General features: G+C 44.0%; 2 protein-coding genes across 2 annotated transcripts; one reads left to right on the forward strand and one right to left on the reverse strand.

Moving 5' to 3' along the window:
* Window positions 1-763: 763 nt before the first annotated feature.
* Window positions 764-5,763, forward strand: LOC109778154 (calcium uptake protein, mitochondrial). Its single transcript, XM_020336711.4, has 8 exons — window positions 764-1,335; window positions 1,692-1,759; window positions 1,834-2,057; window positions 2,459-2,542; window positions 3,792-4,005; window positions 4,594-4,770; window positions 4,859-4,978; window positions 5,177-5,763. Exons 1-8 carry the CDS (start codon window positions 906-908, stop codon window positions 5,390-5,392), a joined length of 1,533 nt encoding a protein of 510 aa, XP_020192300.3. The 5' UTR covers window positions 764-905; the 3' UTR covers window positions 5,393-5,763.
* Window positions 5,764-6,616: 853 nt separating this feature from the next.
* LOC109778150 (probable glycosyltransferase At5g20260) lies at window positions 6,617-8,241 on the reverse strand. The gene is made up of 3 exons (XM_020336707.3): window positions 8,011-8,241; window positions 7,713-7,882; window positions 6,617-7,634 (listed from the first exon to the last, which is right to left on the reverse strand). Exons 1-3 carry the CDS (start codon window positions 8,239-8,241, stop codon window positions 6,617-6,619), a joined length of 1,419 nt encoding a protein of 472 aa, XP_020192296.2.
* Between the last annotated feature and the right edge of the window lie 14,072 nt (window positions 8,242-22,313).

The raw sequence follows: 22,313 nt of genomic DNA on the forward strand, positions 1-22,313 counted from the left end.
CAATGTAGGAGCAGATGGTCAATCGTTTCTTCGTGTTGATCATAGAGCGGGCATGCTGCCTGCTATATTTTTTGCATATAACCTCGGATAAAGCAGAATCATCCGCCTCGATGAGACGAAGAATTTTCGTGTTGAACACTTTTTCGTCAGAGGTCGTACTGGGTGCCTAATTTGGCAAGCAATACTCCGAGTACCAATTTTCAACACCTCGAGCACATATTTGATCACTGTGCTCGGATGATGCGTCAATTACCAAAGTTGTCCATTTTGAGGAAATCAATATTTCTCATGTTGAATTTTTCAGACGAGTCCATCTTAATCACGCATTTTGCCATGCCAAAACATGATGGCAATAGAGAGCTTTTCTTTTGTGGGAAATGTTTGAAGTTTTTATTACCTGTATGCATACTTTAGTCGTGCACTGATCATTAACAATTGAGCATGTTAACAGTGTATGCTCATGTATTTGAGAGACTTTGATTGTACCGTGTTCAAAAAAAAAAGAGTACCATAGATAATACAATCATGTTTCACCCGCAACAAGAAAACTAATACTAGCATGTTACCGACCGGGATGAATTTCCGAACGTCGCATGTGAATGCCGTGCTTTATGTCCGGAGATCGAACCCGATTCCATGGGTGAGCACGGCACGTCGTCGGCACGCAGACCAGAGGAGGGTGACCACGTGATGGCCGTATCTAGTAGCAAAAGAAAAATAAAAGGGATGCTGCACAGCAACCGGAGGAGGTGCAGCGGGAAGAGGAAGCACACGGGCATTTCCTCTGTTGTTTCAGCAGCACCTGGGCTGGTTCGGTTGTGCTCGTGTCGCATGGGTCGAGGCGATGGCGCTAGAAAACCGGTCGGGTCGTCGTCTCGCGACCGACCACAAAAAGGGCCCCAATAATGGCAGCTTTTAGCCCCACGCTAATCTCCCGTTCCTTGCCTCACATTTCGGCCAGGCCACCGCGTTCCACCGTGCGTCCCCGCATCGCCGCTTCCTTCCCTTCCCTTCCGAGAACGCACGTCAATCCCACCGCCATGGCCGCGCCGGCCCGCGCCTCGCTCCTCCGATCCGCCGTTCGACGGCTCCGGGCCTTCTCCGCCGCGGCCGCCGATGGCGCCGCGCCCCGCCGCGACGCGAGGGCAGCCGATGCCGCCACGGCGGCGGCCGCGCTGGCTGTCGGGTCGGGGCTGGGGATCTGGCTGCTCCCCCCGTCGCCGCAGCCGCTCGCGGACTCCGGCCAGGGGGACTTTGCCGTGGCGGACGCGGGCTTTGGGGACGTGGGCGCCGCCGAGGAGCCCGAGGAGGAGAAGCGCAGGTTCCTCTTCCGAGGTGCGTGCCCTTGTTTTTGATCTCTCGTACGGCTGCACCCATGCATTGTATAATTCGCAGAAGCTTTATACCCTGATCAATTCATGTGCCTCCCACGCCTAGTTTCTGGTTGGAATTTTGCGAAGGAAGTTTCCGTTTGGAATTTTGTTAGCAAAGTTTCTGCTTGTAGTTTTGTGAGGAGAGAGAAACGATTTTCGTATGGATCGGCCACCGGACGAATAGCGCTCTTCCTCCGATCGTATGCCGAGCGAACATTCTCGCCATTTGTTGTCCTCAATCAATCCGAATGCTCATATGACGGATTCCTGGAAGCCGAGCAATTGCTCACCGTCCTTTTTCTTCGCTTCGCTTTGCAGACTCATATCGCAGAAGGGTGTTCTTCAACTATGAGAAGCGCATTCGGACGCGCAGCCCTCCTGAGAAGGTAACGATGTCATGCTGCATGCTATGTGATTCGATAAACTAGTACTGTTCTAATTGTGGTGTTCTTCTTGATAGATCTTTGAGTACTTTGCGTCCATCCGAAACCCGGAGGGCGAAGTCTACATGTTACCTGCCGACTTGATGAGGGCTGTTGTTCCCGTTTTCCCTCCATCCGAATCTAATGTTGTAAGGGAAGGAAGACTCAGAGGGGAGCGCAACCCTGGCGAGCTACAGTGTGCTCCTTCTGAGTTCTTCATGCTGTTCGACACAAACGGAGATGGGCTCATCTCCTTTGCCGAGTAAGTGGTTCTGGCTTCAGCTGAAATGCCTAGCATATTTTCCATTTGATGTGGTATCCAATTTTCTACCAGATAGGAAGGTTTTTGTAGTTTGTTCAATTATTATCATACAATTTGTAGTGTAATACTTCACAAGCCTATTGTGAATCTTCTCAACGAGCATGCATGCTTATAGATAATAATACATGCAGGTACATAGGTGCCACTATGGTATTAGGGCATTGAATTTACTGTTCATAGAGGGTGCCTAGGCACCCAGGAGCTGTTACACTTTTCTCTTAGGGCATTAGCATTTGCATGCCGCTACCTGTTAGTCTTACAAGTGTGGTTTCATACTTTCTGCAACCATTAGTGATATCAGCTCAATGCATTTCTTGAACTGCTTATGTTGCCTTGTGCAGGTATATCTTTTTTGTGACATTGCTTAGCATTCCTGAGTCAAGCTTCAATATAGCTTTCAAGATGTTTGACCTTGACCACAATGGGTAAGCTATCTTCCAGCCGCTGGAACCAATTTAAATGTATCATTGCACTCTTGAGATTGATATGCCTCTGTTCTTAAACTAGTCTTATCTCAGCTTAACTATGATGTTGATTTGTAGTCTTTGTAGCAAGTGACATGTGAAGGAAATAAATATTCCTGCATTTTCTTTTCTGTTGAGAGCATGGGTAATAATAGAACCACTTGCTGGCTCTATCTCATTGCCACATCATTTCCAGTCAATCTAATAGCCTACTCATATATGTAATAGTCAGCCATAGATATATACTCCCTCTGTAAACTAATCTAAGAGCGTTTAGATTACTAAAATAGTGATCTAAACGCTCTTATATTAGTTTACGGAGGGAGTACTATGTAATTAGTGTATGTCCCACCTCATTCTCTCACAAGTTATAAATCTACAGCCCACTCTTCTTCTCTCTCTTTTCCTCTCTCCTCCAACTCATCTCAAATCTGTTGTGGCAACTCTTATAGCCTGCTTATGTCACCTTATTATGCTTCCTCTGACTGGACTTGATAAGTTTTGGCGATTACAATTTCTGATATGCTCTGGTAGCAAACAAATGACTCTATACATTTAGCATAAGTTCAGTAGAAGCACATGCCAACTGAAAAAGTACTGTGTCCATGCGGAAACCATACATTAGATGTGTGGGGCTGACCTATTACCCATTTTGCTTTTCTTAGTAAGAAATCCAGCCCATTAGATTTATCAATTCACTATATCGTGGTTCTATTTTCAACATAAACCATACATTGAGTCCAAGAGGCCTGCGAATAAATTAATGAAATTTTGCGCAAGCAGATTACTGAGGCAATTTAAGCCTATAGATAGTATAGACCAAGTATCTAAGAATATAGCCCTTAGAATACTATGCTTTAGAGTCCACCTGGAACAAATTCTGATAGGGAAAAGAAAGATGTGGCACTCCTAAGTGGTAGTTCTTTCTTTTGCATTTGTTTTATTTTTTAATTTTAAAGCTCATTGAAGCCGTTAAAGGTATGCTTTCCTCTTTTCTATGGGATCTACACAAGGATCCATTTAAATATTTCCATGTTTGTGCTTTATTGTTGGTTTACATGTCACCATTGGCGTGCAGAAAAAGACCTGCTTTCTGATCTGTGTTCAATCATCTCACTTGTTATTTCATGATGCAGAAGGGTATGAACCAAATTTGGCAAGATTTTTCTCTGTTAATTCAGTATTCTCATATGCTATTTATCATTCTCAGGGAGATAGATAAAGAAGAGTTTAAGAAAGTAATGGCTTTGATGAGGTCCTATAATAGGCAAGGAGCTGCCCACAGGGATGGGTTACGTATTGGACTTAAGGTTGGTCAGCCAGTGGAAGATGGTGGACTGGTTGAGTACTTTTTTGGCAAGGATGGCAGTGACCATCTACACTATGAAAAGTTCTCTGATTTTTTGAAGCAATTACATGATGAGGTGATTTTTTTCCTTCTTAATCTTTTGTTGAAATATTTATGTTTCAGCATCTTATTACTGATGCAACATTCTCAGTAGCCCTGTGTTGTGGGTCATGTAACCCATTTTGTGCGTGCATGTATTCATGGATATTGTTCACAGTCACCCAAAAATCCAGCATACCGTTAACATATGTGCCAACTCAGTTTCTAAGCTACACGGTTGTCTCTAGGAACAGTGATAAAACACAAGTAGGAGATATCTTCAAATTGCATACTTAGTACAAAGAGTCAAACACAAGATGTACTGAACTTGTTTTTGTGTTGTTTGATGTGTTGTCTCGGAACCGTGTGATGGTCAAAATTTTGACGACTCTAATGCTATCCATCAATTTTATTTTGCACTAGCAGTGAAATTAGTGAAGCTTGTTTATTTTATTCCACCTTCTAATATCCATGCAGTGACCAACCCCCACATAGACATAAATCCAGATTTATAAACCCTTTTAATGGGCCGAGTAAAAGGATGGACATTTTCTGTATGGAAATTCCAAATTAATCGGAGTAATCTCTAGTCTGATAGCATTGTTTTTTGTTCAATCATCTTCAGATTGTTCGCTTGGAGTTCAGTCACTATGATGTAAAATCATCCAAGACAATATCTGCGAAGGACTTTGCATTATCCATGGTTGCTTCTGCTGACATGAATCACATAAACAAGCTACTTGACAGAGTTGACGATTTTGATGAATCTCCTGATGTCAAGGATCTGCGCATTACCTTTGAGGTTTGACAGTTTGCTATCCCGATATCCCAGTTATATTTCTTGAGCCAACCGTGTTTTAGAAGATCATTGTTGTTATTTGGAAATTCAGGAGTTCAAGGCTTTTGCTGATCTGCGGCGAAGATTGGAACCATTTGCAATGGCTATCTTCAGCTATGGAAAAGTAAACGGTTTGTTGACAAAGCAGGATCTGAAACGTGCTGCAACTCATGTATGGTCTTCCATAATTGTACTTATAGATATAGTCTGAAATACCTAATTTCACTGGAATTATTTCTCTTGAGCTTTCTAACGACAATCACTGGCCTTTTCCCACCGTATAGCCATTCTAAGCTAGCTGGACAGTTAGCTGATACCACTTGGTTATTAGTTTGGATCTTTTTATTGTTTTAATTATCTTTTTTTACAGGTTTGTGGGGTGGACTTGACTGATAAGGTGGTGGATGTCATTTTCCATGTGTTTGATGCAAACTGTGATGGGAACCTAAGCTCAGAGGAGTTCTTGAGGGCACTACAAAGACGGGAAAGCAATATTCGGCAGCCCACCACTCCAGGTTTAATGGGGGTATTCTCCTGCTGGCTGAACTGTACGAAGTGTTCTTTTCAACAGATGCTGCTTCAGTAGAATATATCTTGATACTACCAAGATTAGCCTTCTGTCGCCCTGGGCCACTCTCTATTTGCTGTACGTAGGCCACGCTCAACCTATATGAAGTTAGTTGCTTCTGTCGCATAACATTCCACTTGCATACATAGCTGGTGTCTCTGATGGTTTTGGTCATGGCAGTAGCTGGAGAACGAGTACAACAACCGCTAGATGTCAGCAGACACGATCTTGTTGTACATATTGTCCTGCTGATCAAAGTTGTCCAATTATGTAGTAGCTGTAAATAACACAATTCTGTTCTGGCCCAAGGGCTCAGTTGACAGATCTCTCCTTCACTGATGTAATGAATTATGAACCTGTGACTTTGAACCTCGTTTACTGTCTCCCAACTCCCTGTGTCCTTGTGTTCTCATGCCGATACCTTTTACACGCTTTGCCAAGGTAGAAGACGGCAAGGGCTTACTACTAGACAAACATATGCAAGAATAGTCGACTAGATCTTTTGTACTTTTATCTTCGAATTTCTCCTGTTGCTCATCAGGTTAGAAACTACTCCTAAGTGGTAGCTTTGTGCACTTCCACTTTTTTTGGGTGTCAAATACTCCCTACGTGCATATTAGGTTTTCCAAAAGTCAAACATTTCTATGTTCGACTAGTTTCTAGAATAAACTATATTAACGTTTAAAACACTAAATAAATAAAATATAAAAGTACACTTCGTGAATCTGATGGTACTAATTTTGTAAGTGCATGTTGATATTTTTTTTCATATGTTTTGTCCCATCGTTTGCAACATTTTTTCCTACCGGTTGCAACATATGTCTTGCTAGTTGTAGCATGTTGTCCCTCACTGCTTGTAGCACGTCATCTCACCGGTTGCAACATCCTTAATTGACGGTTCTAGCATTTTTAGTTAGAACGGTTGTAACATTTGTTGTTATACCCTCGCAACATTTTTCGTTGCCGTTTGTAGCATCCAACCGCGTAGCAAAAAAAAAACTATGCCGACGTCACTCGATTGATACTTCGTTAAGTAAGTATCTGTCGACTGAGTTTTAGGCACACCACACACCCTTTGTCAAACATGTTTGACTTTTAACGAACAAAATATGTACTAGTAGTATTCAATTCAGTTTCATGCAAATAGCACTGTGACCAAAATCTCTTCCTCTTGAACCGACAATTCCTACATAATCAAATACTACACACGATAGATGTACATACAGACACCGACATCGGGAATCAGTACGGTAGCCTGACGTTGAGCCTCCTGAGCCAGATGGAGTGCAGCACCATGTGAATCATGTCGAACCGCCTCGCCGGCCGGTGGAGCACGAAGTGCCGCTGAGCCTGCAGTACCCTGGCACGCAGCACGCGGTACCTCCTCTCTGACACGCCCCGCAGGATGACCTTCAGCTCCGGTATCCTAGCCGCCGGCACCGTCACCGGCATCTTGCTCCAGTCCAGCACGTCGCTGAAGGGCAGCGGGTACCCCTCCGAGATGATCACCGGCACGCAGCCGGCGAAGACGGACTCCACCACCCTGGGGCTCGCCACCTCGAAGCCGCTGGGGCAGAGGCAGAACCGCGCCCTGGCCATGAGCGCGTGGTAGTCCTGCCCGGCGTGGAGGTACTCGTGGACGTGCATGTCCGGGTCTCTGCCGACCCAGTGCTGCAGGAGGCTCCTGCGTATCTCGCCATGCATCCCGCCGGCGAAGAAGGCGAGTGTGGTCCGGTTCTCAGGCGGCAGGCCGAACGTCGGCCTGCGGAGGACGCCGTCGGCGAGGTTCACCTCCGGCAGCGTCGCGTCCTTCCTGGGCCTGAAGCCCTCTGAGGTGTTGGCGTTGCACAGAACCCGGATGGCGTTGCCGTAGAGCTGCCGGTTCCCCTCCGAGACCAGCGGCGCCCAGTCGTGGCACGACACGAGGACGTGGTCGGCGCCGCCGGAGCGGTTCCAGTACGGGTGCCTCTCGGCGACGACGCGGACGTAGTCCGCGACCAGGCGGCGCAGCGGCGCAAGGTAGGCGGTGGTGTTGAGGCGGTAGACGTAGTGGACGAGGTTGCACACGCTGACGGGGAGCAGGAAGACGTTGGCCTCGCCGGGGCGGCGCGCGGCGAAGCGGTTCCCGGGGTCCTCTATCTCGTACAGGAACTGGCCCTCGATGGAGTAGATGTCGGTGCCCGGGCCGAGGTGCGCCAGCGGCGGCTCCCCCTCCTCGTACGTCCATATCTTCATCCTCCTCTCCATCTCCACGTAGCTCCTGGGTGATCCAACGCAAATCATCAGGCGCTTAATTAAAAAAAAACAGAACGACGACACATCATCATTGTCGACGTACCTGTGGAAGGCCGCGGCGTTGCGGTAGATGGCGCCTCGCGGCGCAAAAGCGTCGCCGACGTCCCTGAAGCTCCGTATCCGGCGGACGATCTCGTCCCTGAGCGCGCGAGCCGCCCGGCGGATGGCCGCCCGAGACCGAGCCAGGCCTTCCTCGATCACGCCTCCGACAACCTATATAAACGCAATGTCAGACCCTACCTAGCTGGCGAGCAATTCATCAGTCATCACCGCCACTACACGTGTGCATGCACGCGTGCTACAGTAGATTACCTTCTTATTGATCCGCAAAAAAATATTACCTTCTTGTTGATGGCCTGAGTAGTCGCCGGTAGCAGTCTCGCTTTCTGGGGCTCGCCCGGGACGCGCCGCACGAAGTGCTCCTGGTGCCGGTACCCGTACTCTCTGCTATGGCTCCCTGTTCTTCCACCTCCGGAGACAGTTGACGGCAGCACGACGGCCGCTGCCGCGACGACGAAGGCGATAAGCGGCACCGCAATGGCGGCGGCGCGTCCGCCACCGTTCCTCTCCATGCATGCAAGGTCGTAGCGATTAGCGAGAGATCCTTCCGCGGTCAGGCCGCTGGCTACTCGCCTCCTCCCTGGTGTGCAGTGCAGGCGTGCAACCGTCCGCGCTGGCTACGTGCCTCTTGAGTCTTGACTATGAGCTGCACTAGCCGTTTGCGTGTTTTTTTTTTGGACGGGTCTAGCCGTTTGCGAGGCTAATGAATCACGTTTGACTCGGTAAATCTGGTAGGTTCGTTGCATGCTGCATTTTGAATCCAGAGCTCGCGCGGTGCGCAACTGATCTCGAGGCTAATGAATCGTGTCTACTGCCGCCTCAGCGCAGCGTGTCCTGGCAGAGTAAGAGCATAATTGATTTGCTGCATTGCCAATATTTGGCATTGTGCCAAATATTGGCAACTACTTGGTTGGCTACGAGTTATTTTGCCTATCTCATATAAAATTGCCAATAGTTGGCAAGTCTTGGTATTGCCAATAGTTGGTAATGCCAACATTTGGCAAGCCAAATATTGGCAACAAATCAATTATGCTCTAAGATGAGGACTAGGAGGAGCCACCCGCGGCGCGCCACGACCGTTTCGAGTGATGCAGTGGGTGTGGGCGTCGGTCGGTCACCTTCTCCTGTTGCGTACCCAGGATTTCAAACATGGGTGGTTTTTTTTTCCGATGTTATATATACATATTATAAAATCACGTAGCAAGTGTTTTTCCCTATCACAGTGACAATACCTAAAGTAGCTAAAGAAATGATGAAAATTGAAAATTATTTACTACGCACTCGTACATTTTTTCATGGCCACAAACACGGCATGGGGTCATTATGCTTTAGCCTTTAGTTGTGGGAAAATATCTTGCACATAAAATGTAAAAAGCCATCTTTTCAAGTTTGTTGGTAACCGGGATCGGGAGCTAGCGAGAGGGAATCAACCTAGGGATGCTAGCCAACTGGGTCGTGCAGGAGTGTTCATTTGTCAAATTGCACCACTGTTAACACATACACATAATATATAAAGTTGGACGACGATAACTGCCACACATGTGGTATATTCGACATGCGCCCACACACCGTGTGTGGTGTGAGCAGGAGGCAGCCCACACGGGCTGTGTGTGGGCGGACATTAGAATTGCCCACACGTGTGGGCGCGGTTACTTCATGCCACACGCCCAACAAGTACTACTCATCTCCACCCCGTGCGTGTGGCCCAAAGCAAAAATGCCCACACGTCTTGGCGCAGTTACGTTAGGTACCTCGCGGGATGAAGATTTAGTTGCCATCCTGGTTGGCAGATGTAGTTATCCGGGATGGCAAGTGTAGTTGTAAAACATGGCAACTCTATCTGTTTTGGTTAACTATAGTTGCCATGTCTAATTTATGGTAGTTGCCGCGTGTAATCAAACCGTAGTTGCCGTGCGTGATTAACTACTTGCCACATATGGTCAAAACAGTAGTTGTCATGTGTGGTCCAACCATAGTTGCCATGTATTGTTAATCACAGTTGCCATGTGTGTTTATCTGGTTGCCACGTACGCGCAACTGCAGTTGCCGTGTAGCAAAGAATCACAGTTGCCATGTGTGTGTACCGAGTTGCCACGTTCGCGTAACTGCAGTTGCCATGTAGCAAAGAATCACAGTTTCCATGTGTGTGCACCGAGTTACCACATTCGCATAACTGCAGTTGCCATCCACCAGGTAGGAGTGTCGTATGAGCGAAAAGCAGTTCGTCCACACGCGCATGACCTACGTGGTGGCTGTGTGGGCGAAAAGCAGTTCGCCCACACAGCGCAGCTGGCAAACAGCGTGGTGCGGGCGTGTGGGTAAACTCTCCAACGCCCACACACCAGCCCCGTCCTACGTGGCACACCAAATCCACCTTTTCGTGTCAAGATTCGTGCAAAAGACAGTGAACGACGATCCAGGTGTGTGGGCGAGTTGGGTAACGCCCACACATGTGGGCGTTAGTGTTTCCGATAAAGTTTTGTGGCCAACTTTTTTGGAAAATGTTAAAACGCTATCGTTCACTGGGCAAGCATGGCAAATTGAACATTTTAAAGGCAATTATGTTGTCGTGATGACGGCAATTTCCTTTAGTAAGCACGACAAATCTTAGCAAAAAACTGAACATGGCTAATTTGCCATACTTATTAAAGAAAATTATCATCCTAGAGACAACATAATTTGCCATAAAAAATATTCGTTTTGCCCCACTTAAAAATTTGACGTTTGTTGGTTATCAAATTCCATTTTTTTTTCATGTAGAGTCATACATCCTTGACGTTATATGGATCCGCCGCCCTCGTACCTTGACCCATCCACCACCACTGGCCGAATCATCGTCACTACCACTTGCCGCACCTTGCCCAAATTGCCTCCTTCGTCCAGCCACCGCCCCCGGCATCCAACCAACCCCCTCACAGTCTTGCACTGCCCTCCCCTCCACCCCTCCCTCCCCACACGGCATTAGACTTGCACCCATCAACCTATGTCTCACCTAGCATTGTCTCATGAGCAAATCTGGTCATGTCTCGCAAATGTACATCAACTCTTTGCACAAAGTTAGCAAGCTTTGAAAAAAACATTGATGGTTTTTATTTTTGTTTCGTTTGGGAAAAAAGTAATCATGAGGATTATCCGGAATATTTTTGAATGTTTGAGGACTACAATGTTTGGCTCAACCTTTGACTGTGAATAGTTACATGCAAGTCATGTAGTTAGTGTTGCATCTGAACCGCAATCAAACCCAGGTTTTGACCATGATTGCGTCAAACAATGGTAGAACCTCGTACATTGAAACTCTTGAATTCAGAATATGGGAAAGTAGCTCCGGGTTGGGGACTACTCTTTTTAGCAGGGCTGAGATGGCTTTATTCACTATATCCCTATCTATCATTTTAGAAATGGTATAATTCTTCCGTTTTACTGGATGGAATTTTAACTAGTAGCCTCTCATGTCCTTTTCCTTGTAAATTAGCTGCTCTCACTTGACTCTTCTAGTGAGCAAGCAAACTGGTCGGGGAACAGGGTCGGATCACAATAAGGATGGGAATAACAATCGCTAGTTGAAGTCCAATGAACCTGAAACAATATTATGACTTACACCCCCCGCCCCTTGAAACAAAAGGGTCAACACCTTATGCCCCACATTGAATTTACATCTTGTATGACGGTGTTACGACCTAGGGGTGCCTCACCTTGTCAGTTGCCAGGCCGAGTAGGCAGGCCTGAGGCCCCTTACATCGGTTCCACCCTAGGCCATCAGTCTGGCCCACGGGCCTCGTAAGAGATGGCTCTGCAAGCATTGTTGTCCAAGATAACGAAGCCAAAACCGTGGAGGATTCCCCTCCACCGACGTAGATGACTAGGTTGTGTAACCCTAGGGGCCCTCATATGTTATATAACCCGAAGCCGAGCTAGTCGATAGATAGATACAATGCCTTGGTTGTTGGGGAACGTAGTATTTCAAAAAAATTCCTACGATCACGCAAGATCTATCTAGGAGAAGCATAGCAACGAGCGGGGAGAGTGTGTCCACGTACCCTCGTAAACCGAAAGCGAAAGCGTTTAGTAACGCGGTTGATGTAGTCGAACGTCTTCGCGATCCAATCGATCAAGTACCGAACGCACGACACCTCCACGATCTGCACACGTTCAACTCGGTGACGTCCCTCGAACTCTTGATCCAGCTGAGGCCGAGGGAGAGTTCCGTCAGCACGACGGCGTGGTGACGGTGATGATGAAGTTACCGGCGCAGGGCTTCGCCTAAGCACTACGACAATATGACCGAGATGTAAAACTGTGGAGGGGGGCACCGCACACGGCTAAGAGATTGTCTGTTGTGCCTTTGGGTGCCCCCCTCCCCACGTATATAAAGGAGGGAGGGAGGAGGAGGCCGGCCAGGAGGAGGCGCGCCCAAGGAGGGGGAGTCCTACCTCCAAGTAGGATTCGGCCCCCCTTTCCTACTTCCACAAGGAGAAGGCGGAAGGAGAGGGAGAAGAGAAGGAAAGGGGGGGGCTTAGCCCTAGTCCAATTCGGTTTGGGCTAGGGGGGGGGGCGCCACACCTTGGCCTGCCTCCTCTCTTCCACCACTAGTCCCATGAGGCCTAATAACTTCCCGGGGGGGGGGGGGGGGTCCGGTAACCCCCGGTACTCCGAAACGACCCGGACCATTCGGTGTCCGAATGTAGCCTTCCAATATATAGATCTTTATGTCTCAACCATTACGAGACTCCTCGTCATGTTTGTGATCACATCCGGGACTCCGAACAACCTTCGTACATCAAATCACGTAAACTCATAATACGAATCGTCATCGAACGTTAAGTGTGTGGACCCTACGGGTTCGAGAACTATGTAGAAATGACCGAGACTTATCTCCGGTCAATAACCAATAGCGGAACCTGGATGTTCATATTGGCTCCTACATATTCTATGAAGATCTTTATCGGTCAAACCGCACAACAACATACGTTGTTCCCTTTGTCATCGGTATTTTACCTGCCCGAGATTCGATCGTCGGTATCATCATACCTAGTTCAATCTCATTACCGCAAGTCTCTTTACTCGTTCCATAATGCGTCATCCCGCAACTAACTCATTAGTCACATTGCTTGCAAGGCTTATAGTGATGTGCATTACCGAGAGGGCCCAGAGATACCTCTCCGACAATCGGAGATACAAATCCTAATCTCGATCTGTGCCAACTCAACAAACACCATCGGAGACACCTGTAGAGCATCTTTATAATCACCCAGTTACGTTGTGACGTTTGATAGCACACTAAGTGTTCCTCCGGTATTCGGGAGTTGCATAATCTCATAGTCATAGGAACATGTATAAGTCATGAAGAAAGCAATAGCAATAAACTAAACGATCATAGTGCTAAGATAACGGATGGGTCTAGTCCATCACATCATTCTCTAATGATGTGATCCCGTTCATCAAATGACAACACATGTCTATGGCTAGGAAACTTAACCATGTTTGATTAACGAGCTAGTCTAGTAGAGGCATACCAGGGACACTCTCTTTGTCCATGTATTCACACATGTACTAAGTTTCCGGTTAATACAATTCTAGCATGAATAATAAATTTTTATCATGATAAATACAAATAACAACTTTATTATTGCCTCTAGGGCATATTTCCTTCAGCCTCCCACTTGCACTAGAGTCAATAATCTAGATTACATAGTAATGATTCTAATACCCATGGAGTCTTGGTGCTGATCATGTTTTGCTCGTGAGAGAGGCTTAGTCAACGGGTCTGCAACATTCAGATCCGTATGTATCTTGCAAATCTCTATGTCTCCATCCTTGACTTGATCACGGATGGAATTGAAGCGTCTCTTGATGTGCTTGGTTCTCTTGTGAAATCTGGATTTCTTTGCCAAGGCAATTGCACCAGTATTGTCACAAAAGATTTTCATTGGACCCGATGCACTAGGTATGACACCTAGATCGGATATGAACTCCTTCATCCAGACTCCTTCATTTGCTGCTTCCGAAGCAGCTATGTACTCCGCTTCACACGTAGATCCCGCCACGACGCTCTGCTTGGAACTGCACCAACTTACAGCTCCTCCATTTAATATAAATACGTATCCGGTTTGTGACTTAGAGTCATCCGGATGAGTGTCAAAGCTTGCATCAACGTAACCATTTACGACGAGCTCTTTGTCACCTCCATAAACGAGAAACATATCCTTAGTCCTTTTCAGGTATTTCAGGATGTTCTTGACCGCTGTCCAGTGATCCACTCCTGGATTACTTTGGTACCTCCCTGCTAACTAATAGCAAGGCACACATCAGGTCTGGTACATAGCATTGCATACATGATAGAACCTATGGCTAAAGCATAGGGAATGACTTTCATTTTATCTCTATCTTCTGCAATGGTCGGGCATTGAGTCTGACTCAACTTCACACCTTGTAAGTTGTAACACAGGCAAGAACCCTTTCTTTGCTTGATCCATTTTGAACTTCTTCAAAACTTTATGAAGGTATGTGCTTTGTGAAAGTCCAATTAAGCGTCTTGATCTATCTCTATAGATCTTGATGCCTAATATATAAGCAGCTTCACCGAGGTCTTTCATTGAAAAATTCTTATTCAAGTATCCTTTTATGCTATTTAGAAATTCAGTATCATTTCCGATCAGCAATATGTCATCTACATATAATATCAGAAATGCTACAGAGCTCCCACTCACTTTCTTGTAAATACATGCTTCTCCAAAAGTCTGTATAAAACCATATGCTTTGGTCACACTATCAAAGCGTATATTCCAACTCCGAGAGGCTTGCACCAGTCCATCAATGGATCGCTGGAGCTTGCACACTTTGTTAGCACCTTTTGGATCGACAAAACCTTCTGGTTGCATCATATACAACTCTTCTTTAAGATATCCATTAAGGAATGCAGTTTTGACATCCATTTGCCAAATTTCATAATCATAAAATGCGGCAATTGCTAACATGATTCGGACGGACTTACGCATCGCTACGGGTGAGAAGGTCTCATCGTAGTCAACTCCTTGAACTTTTCAAAAACCTTTCGCAACAAGTCGAGCTTTGTAGACAGTAGCATTACCGTCAGCGTCAGTCTTCTTCTTGAAGATCCATTTATTCTCTATGGCTTGCCGATCATCGGGCAAGTCAACCAAAGTCCACACTTTGTTCTCATACATGGATCCCATCTCAGATTTCATGGCCTCAAGCCATTTCGTGGAATCCGGGCTCATCATCGCTTCCTCATAGTTTGTAGGTTCGTCATGGTCAAGTAACATGACTGCCGGAACAGGATTACCGTACCACTCTGGTGCGGATCTTACTCTGGTTGACCTACGAGGTTCGGTAGTAACTTGATCAGAAGTTTCATGATCATCATCATTAGCTTCCTCACTAATTGGTGTAGGAATCACTGGAACTGATTTCTGTGATGAACTACTTTCCAATAAGGGAGTAGGTACAATTACTTCATCAAGTTCTACTTTCCTCCCACTCACTTCTTTCGAGAGAAACTCCTTCTCTAGAAAGGATCCATTCTTAGCAACAAATATCTTGCCTTCGGATCTGTGATAGAAGGTGTACCCAACAGTCTCCTTTGGGTATCCTATTAAGAAACATTTCTCCAATTTGGGTTCGAGCTTATCAGGTTGAAACTTTTTCACATAAGCATCGTAGCCCCAAACTTTAAGAAACGACAACTTGGGTTTCTTGCCAAACCACAGTTCATACGGTGTCATCTCAATAGTTTTAGATGGTGCCCTATTTAACATGAATGCAACCGTCTCTAAAGCATAACCCCAAAACGATAGCGGTAAATCAGTAAGAGACATCATAGATCGCACCATATCTAATAAAGTACGATTACGACGTTCAGACACACTGATACGTCTCCAACGTATCTATAATTTTTGATTGTTCCATGCTATTATATTATCAATCTAGGATGTTTTATATGCATTTATATGCTATTTTATATGATTTTCGTGACTAACCTATTAACCTAGAGCCCAGTGCCAGTTTCTGTTTTTTTTCTTGTTTTTGAGTATCGCAGAAAAGGAAAACCAAACGGAGTCCAATTGACCTAAAATTTCACGGAGATTATTTTTGGACCAGAAGAAGCCCACGGAGCACCGGAGATGGGCCAGAAGAGTCCCGAGGCACCCACGAGGGTGGGGGGCGTGCTCTACCCCCTGGGCGCGCCCCCTACCTCGTGGCCGCCTCGGAGACCCCCTGACTTGTTCCCGACGCCAAAGCCTCTTATATATACCCAAACTTCCAGAACATAACCTAGATCGGGAGTTCCGCCGCCGCAAACCTCTGTAGCCACCAAAAACCAATCGGGACCCTGTTCCGGCACCCTGCCAGAGGGGGGATCCCTCACCAGTGGCCATCTTCATCATCCCGGTGCTCTCCATGACGAGGAGGGAGTAGTTCACCCTCGGGGCTGAGGGTATGTAACGGTAGCTATGTGTTTGATCTCTCTCTCTCTCTCTCTCTCTCGTGTTCTTGATTCGGCACGATCTTGATGTATCGCGAGCTTTGCTATTATAGTTGGATATTATGATGTTTCTCCCCCTCTACTCTCTTGTAATGGATTAAGTTTTCCCTTTGAAGTTATCTTATCGGATTGAGTCTTTAAGGATTTGAGAACACTTGATGTATGTCTTGCGTGGGATACCCGTGGTGACAATGGGGTATTCTATTGATTCACTTGATGTATGTTTTGGTGATCAACTTGCGGGTTCAGTGACCTTGGGAATCTATGCATAGGGGTTGGCACACGTTTTCGTCTTGACTCTCCGGTAGAAACTTTGGGGCACTCTTTGAGGTTCTATGTGTTGGTTGAATAGATGAATCTGAGATTGTGTGATGCATATCATATAATCATACCCACGGATACTTGAGGTGACATTGGAGTATCTAGGTGACATTAGGGTTTTGGTTGATTTGTGTCTTAAGGTGTTATTCTAGTACGAACTCTATGATAGATCGAACGGAAAGAATAGCTTCATGTTATTTTGCTCCGGACTCTTGAATAGATCGATCAGAAAGGATAACTTTGAGGTGGTTTCGTACCCTACCATAATCTCTTCGTTTGTTCTTCGCTATTAGTGACTTTGGAGTGACTCTTTGTTGCATGTTGAGGGATAGTTATATGATCCAATTATGTTATTATTGTTGAGAGAACTTGCACTAGTGAAAGTATGAACCCTAGGCCTTGTTTCCTAGCATTGCAATACCGTTTATGCTCACTTTTATCGCTTGTTACCTTGCTGTTTTTATAATTTCAGATTACAAAAACCTATATCTACCATCCATATTGCACTTGTATCACCATCTCTTAGCTGAACTAGTGCACCTATACAATTTACCATTGTATTGGGTGTGTTGGGGACACAAGAGACTCTTTGTTATTTGGTTGCAGGGTTGCTTGAGAAAGACCATCTTCATCCTACGCCTCCCATGGATTGATAAACCTTAGGTCATCCACTTGAGGGAAATTTGCTACTGTCCTACAAACCTCTGCACTTGGAGACCCAACAACGTCTACAAGAAGAAGGTTGTGTAGAAGACATCAAGCAGTTTCTGGCGCCGTTGCCGCGGAGGTGAGTGCTTGAAGGTATATCTTTACATCTTGCAATCGAATCTTTTAGTTTTTTGTTTTATCACTAGTTTAGTTTATAAAAGAAAACTACAAAAAATATGGAATTGAGGGTGCCTCATATGCTTCATCTTTTTAATATCTTTCATGAAAATAAGGATTCCGATAATTGTGCTCAATTTCTAGAGGAAGAATGCATTAGAATGTTTGCCACTAAATCTTTGAATGATGAGCATGATTGCAATGTTGTTAGTACGAACTCTTTGAATATCCATAGAACCAATGATGATTGCCCTAGTCATGATGAAAATGTCTCTTATAAGCATGTCAATTTTTGTGGAGTGCATAGAGTTTGCAAGTACACACCAAATAGGGAAGATAGATTTTGCAAGAGGCATAAGTATTTAGAAACCAAATGGTTGCAAGAAAGGCTAGATGTTTGTGCTGAAAATTTAAAATTTCTTTGCCATCATTGTGAACTTTGCAATGAACATGATCATTTAAATATCCAATGCAAATTGTTTCATGATCGTATCGTGTCCAAATTGTGATGACTTGATTTCCCTTGCGCATCATAATGAACTTAGTTTGCTTTTGGGTTATGAAGAAATGAAACGTATAAGTAAGGATATGCTAGAATTTGTCCTTGATAAAGTTCTTGATTTTGATCTAGAAGAAATTTTTATGTATTGTGCGGTGAATTGCATTGAAAATCCTTATATTGCCAATTACATAAATAAAAGAAAACAAATATAAGATGAAGAGAATACTAATGGAAGGGAAGAGACTTCCCAATATCCTCCTATTATTTCTTATGATGAATCAGGTAACGAGGAGGAGCTTTCTATTCAACCAATCTCATTAATAAGGAGCTCAAAAAAGAGGGTTAAACCCACACATGATGTGAAGAAGAAAAAGAAAAGACGGAGAAGCAAAGGTAGAAAGGTATCCCTCCCAAATGATGTTGCTCCTATCACTCATTGTGATGATGATAATTGCTATACTATTGGTGCTATCCATACTATTAATGATGAGAGTGATTATGCTTATGATATGAAAAGGCCCAAGCTTGGGGATGCTATGTTTGATGAGAATGACATGTTTGAGAATATATTTGCTGCAATTAATGTTTGTCCCAAGCTTGGGGATGCTATGTTTAATGAAGATGATATTTTTGGCCTCCCAAGTTTTGATGAGCAAATTTATTATGATGATAGCATGCCTCCTATTTATGATGATTATTGTGATGACACTTATGCTATAAAAAGTAGTGATGATTATAGTTATAAAACTTGTCATGATTATGATTACCCTTTTTCTGAACATTAATCTTTTAATGTGGAAACAATTTATAGTATTCGAGTCTCTTATGATACGCCCACTATTCCGAATGAGAAAATTTTTGCTTATGTGGAGAGTAATAAAATTTCTATGCTTGTAGATCATGAAAAGAATGCTTTAGGTGATGGTTATATTGTTGAAATTATTCATGATGCTACTGAAATTTATTATGAGGGAGGAATATATGCTTGTAGGAATTGCAAGAATATCAAGTTTCCTCTCTATGTACTTAAAATCTTGAAGTTATGCTTGTTTTGCTTTCCTATGCTAGTTGATTATTGTTCCCATAAGTTGTTTGCTCACAAAATCCCTATGCATAGGAAGTGGGTTAGACTTAAATGTGCTAGTCATATTCTTCATGATGCTCTCTTTATGTTTCAATTCTTATCCTTTATGTGAGCATCATTGAAATCATCATGCCTAGCTAGGGGCGTTAAACGTTAGCGCTTGTTGGGAGGCAACCCAATTTTATTTTTGTTCTTTGCCTTTTGCTCCTGTTTAGTAATAAATAATTCATCTATCCTCTGGTTAGATGTGGTTTTATGTTTTAATTAGTGTTTGTGCCAAGTACAACCTTTGGGAAGACTTGGGTGAAGTCTTTATGATCTTGCTGTAAAAAAACAGAAACTTTAGCGCTCACGAGATTAGCTGCCATTTGTTTACTGGAGAGTGCTTTTAGGTTGATTCTTTTTGCAGATGATTAATACACAAATTATTCAGGTCCACCAATTTATTGCAGAATTTTTGGAGTTACATAAGTATACGTTAGATACAGATTACTACAGACTGTTCTGTTTTTGACAGATTCTGTTTTCATTGTGTTGTTTGCTTATTTTGATGAATCTATGAGTAGTATCGGAGGGTATAAACCATAGAGAAGTTGGAATACATTAGATATTACACCAATATGAATTTATAATGAGTTCACAACAGTACCTAAGTGGTGGTTTTATTTTCTTATACTAACGGAGCTTACGGGTTTTCTGTTGAGTTTTGTGTTGTGAAGTTTTCAAGTTTTGGGTAAAGATTCGATGGACTATGGAATAAGGAGTGGCAAGAGACTAAGATTGGGGATGCCCAAGGAACCCCAAGGTAATATTCAAGGACAACCAAGAGCCTAAGCTTGGGGATGCCCCGGATGGCATCCCCTCTTTCTTCTTCGTTCATCGGTAACTTTACTTGGAGCTATATTTTTATTCACCACATGATATGTGTTTTGCTTGGAGCGTCATTTTATTTTATTTTGTTTTGCTTGCTGTTTGAATAAAATACCAAGATCTGAAATTCTTAAATGTTAGATAGGCTTCACATAGTTATATAATTATTCAACTACTTGTTGATCTTCACTTATATCTTTCGGAGTAGTTTGTCATTTGCTCTAGTGCTTCACTTATATCCTTTTAGAGCACGGCGGTGGTTTTATTTTGAAGAAATAGATGAACTCTCATGCTTCACTTATATTATTTTGAGAGTCCTAAACAGCATGGTAATTTGCTTTGGTTATGAAAATAGTCCTAATATGATAGGCATCCAAGATGGGTATAATAAAAACTTCCATACAGAGTGCATTGAATACTATGAGAAGTTTGATACTTGATGATTGTTTTGAGATATGAAGATGGTAATATTAGAGTTGTGCTAGTTGAGTAATTGTGAATTTGAGAAATACTTATGTTGAAGTTTGCAAGTCCCGTAGCATGCACGTATGGTAACCGTTGTGTAACAAATTTGAAGCATGAGGTGTTTCTTTGATTGTCCTCCTTATGAGTGGCGGTCTGGGACGAGCGATGGTCGTTTCCTACCAATCTATCCCCCTAGGAGCATGCGCGTAGTGCTTGGTTTTTGATGACTTGTAGATTTTTTGCAATAAGTATGTGAGTTCTTTATGACTAATGTTGAGTCCATGGATTATACGCACTCTCACCTTTCCATCATTGCTAGCCTCTTCGGTACCGTGCATTGCCCTTTCTCACCTTGAGAGTTGGTGCAAACTTCACCGGTGCATCCAAACCCCGTGATATGATACGCTCTATCACACATAAACCTCCTTATATCTTCCTCAAAACAGCCACCATACCTACCTATTATGGCATTTCCATAGCCATTCCGAGATATATTGCCATGCAACTTTCCACCGTTCCGTTTATTATGACATGCTTCATCATTGTCATATTGCCTTGCATGATCATGTAGTTGACATCGTATTTGTGGCAAAGCCACCATGCATAATTTTTCATACATGTCACTCTTGATTCATTGCCCATCCCGGTACACCGCCGGAGGCACTCATATAGAGTCATATTTTGTTCTAGTATCGAGTTGTAATCATTGAGTTGTAAATAAATAGAAGTGTGATGATCATCATTAATAGAGCATTGTCCCATAAAAAAAGGCCAAAAAAGGGGGAAAGGCCAAATAAAAGAAAAAGAAAAAAAGGAAAGGCCAAATAAAAAAAGGGAAAGGCCCAATTTTTTTAAAATAAACAAAAGAAGGGACAATGCTACTATCCTTTTTCCACACTTGTGCTTCAAAATAGCACCATGATCTTCATGATAGAGAGTCTCTTATATTGTCACTTTCATATACTAGTGGAAAATTTTCATTGTAGAACTTGGCTTGTATATTCCAACGATGGGCTTCCTCAAAATGCCCTAGGTCTTCGTGAGCAAGCAAGTTGGATGCACACCCACTTAGTTTCTTTTGTTGAGCTTTCATACATTTATAGCTCTAGTGCATCCGTTGCATGGCAATCCCTACTCCTCGCATTGACATCAATTGATGGGCATCTCCATAGCCCGTTGATTAGCCGCGTCAATGTGAGACTTTTTCCCTTTTTATCTTCTCCACACAACCCCCATCATTATATTCTATTCCACCCATAGTGCTATGTCCATGGCTCACGCTCATGTATTGCGTGAAAGTTGAAAAAGCTTGAAAATACTAAAGTATGAAACAATTGCTTGGCTTGTCATCGGGGTTGTGCATGATGAGAGCATTTTGTGTGACGAAAATGAAACATGGCCAAACTATATGATTTTGTAGGGATGAGCTTTCTTTGGCTATGTTATTTTGAGAAGACATAATTGCTTGGTTAGTATGCATGAAGTATTATTATTTTTATGTCAATATTAAACTTTTGTCTTGAATCTTTCGGATCTGAACATTCATGGCACAATAAAAGAGAATTACATTGAAAATTATGTTAGGTAGCATTCCACATCAAAAATTCTGTTTTTATCATTTACCTACTCGAGGACGAGCAGGAATTAAGCTTGGGGATGCTTGATACGTCTCCAACGTATCTATAATTTTTTATTGTTCCATGCTATTATATTATCAATCTAGGATGTTTTATATGCATTTATATGCTATTTTATATGATTTTTGGGACTAACCTATTAACCTAGAGCCCAGTGCCAGTTTCTGTTTTTTTCTTGTTTTTGAGTATCGCAGAAAAGGAAAACCAAACGGAGTCCAATTGACCTGAAATTTCACGGAGATTATTTTTGGACCAGAGGAAGCCCACGGAGCACCGGAGATGGGCCAGAAGAGTCCTGAGGCACCCACGCGGGTGGGGGTGCAGCCTACCCCCTGGGCGCACCCCTACCTCATGGCCGCCTCGGAGACCCCCCTGAC

This window comes from Aegilops tauschii, chromosome 6 (assembly GCF_002575655.3).
Source record: "Aegilops tauschii subsp. strangulata cultivar AL8/78 chromosome 6, Aet v6.0, whole genome shotgun sequence".
NCBI lineage: Eukaryota > Viridiplantae > Streptophyta > Magnoliopsida > Poales > Poaceae > Aegilops > Aegilops tauschii.

Coding starts and splice junctions, on each gene's coding strand:
- LOC109778154 (XM_020336711.4), top strand. CDS start 906: ATGGCAGCTTTTAGCCCCACGCTAATCTCCCGTTCCTTGCCTCACATT. Junction 2,058..2,458: donor GGGCTCATCTCCTTTGCCGA/GTAAGTGGTTCT, acceptor TGCCTTGTGCAG/GTATATCTTTTTTGTGACAT. Junction 4,979..5,176: donor TGAAACGTGCTGCAACTCAT/GTATGGTCTTCC, acceptor CTTTTTTTACAG/GTTTGTGGGGTGGACTTGAC.
- LOC109778150 (XM_020336707.3), bottom strand. CDS start 8,241: ATGGAGAGGAACGGTGGCGGACGCGCCGCCGCCATTGCGGTGCCGCTT. Junction 7,883..8,010: donor CTCAGGCCATCAACAAGAAG/GTAATATTTTTT, acceptor GCGTTTATATAG/GTTGTCGGAGGCGTGATCGA. Junction 7,635..7,712: donor AACGCCGCGGCCTTCCACAG/GTACGTCGACAA, acceptor TGGATCACCCAG/GAGCTACGTGGAGATGGAGA.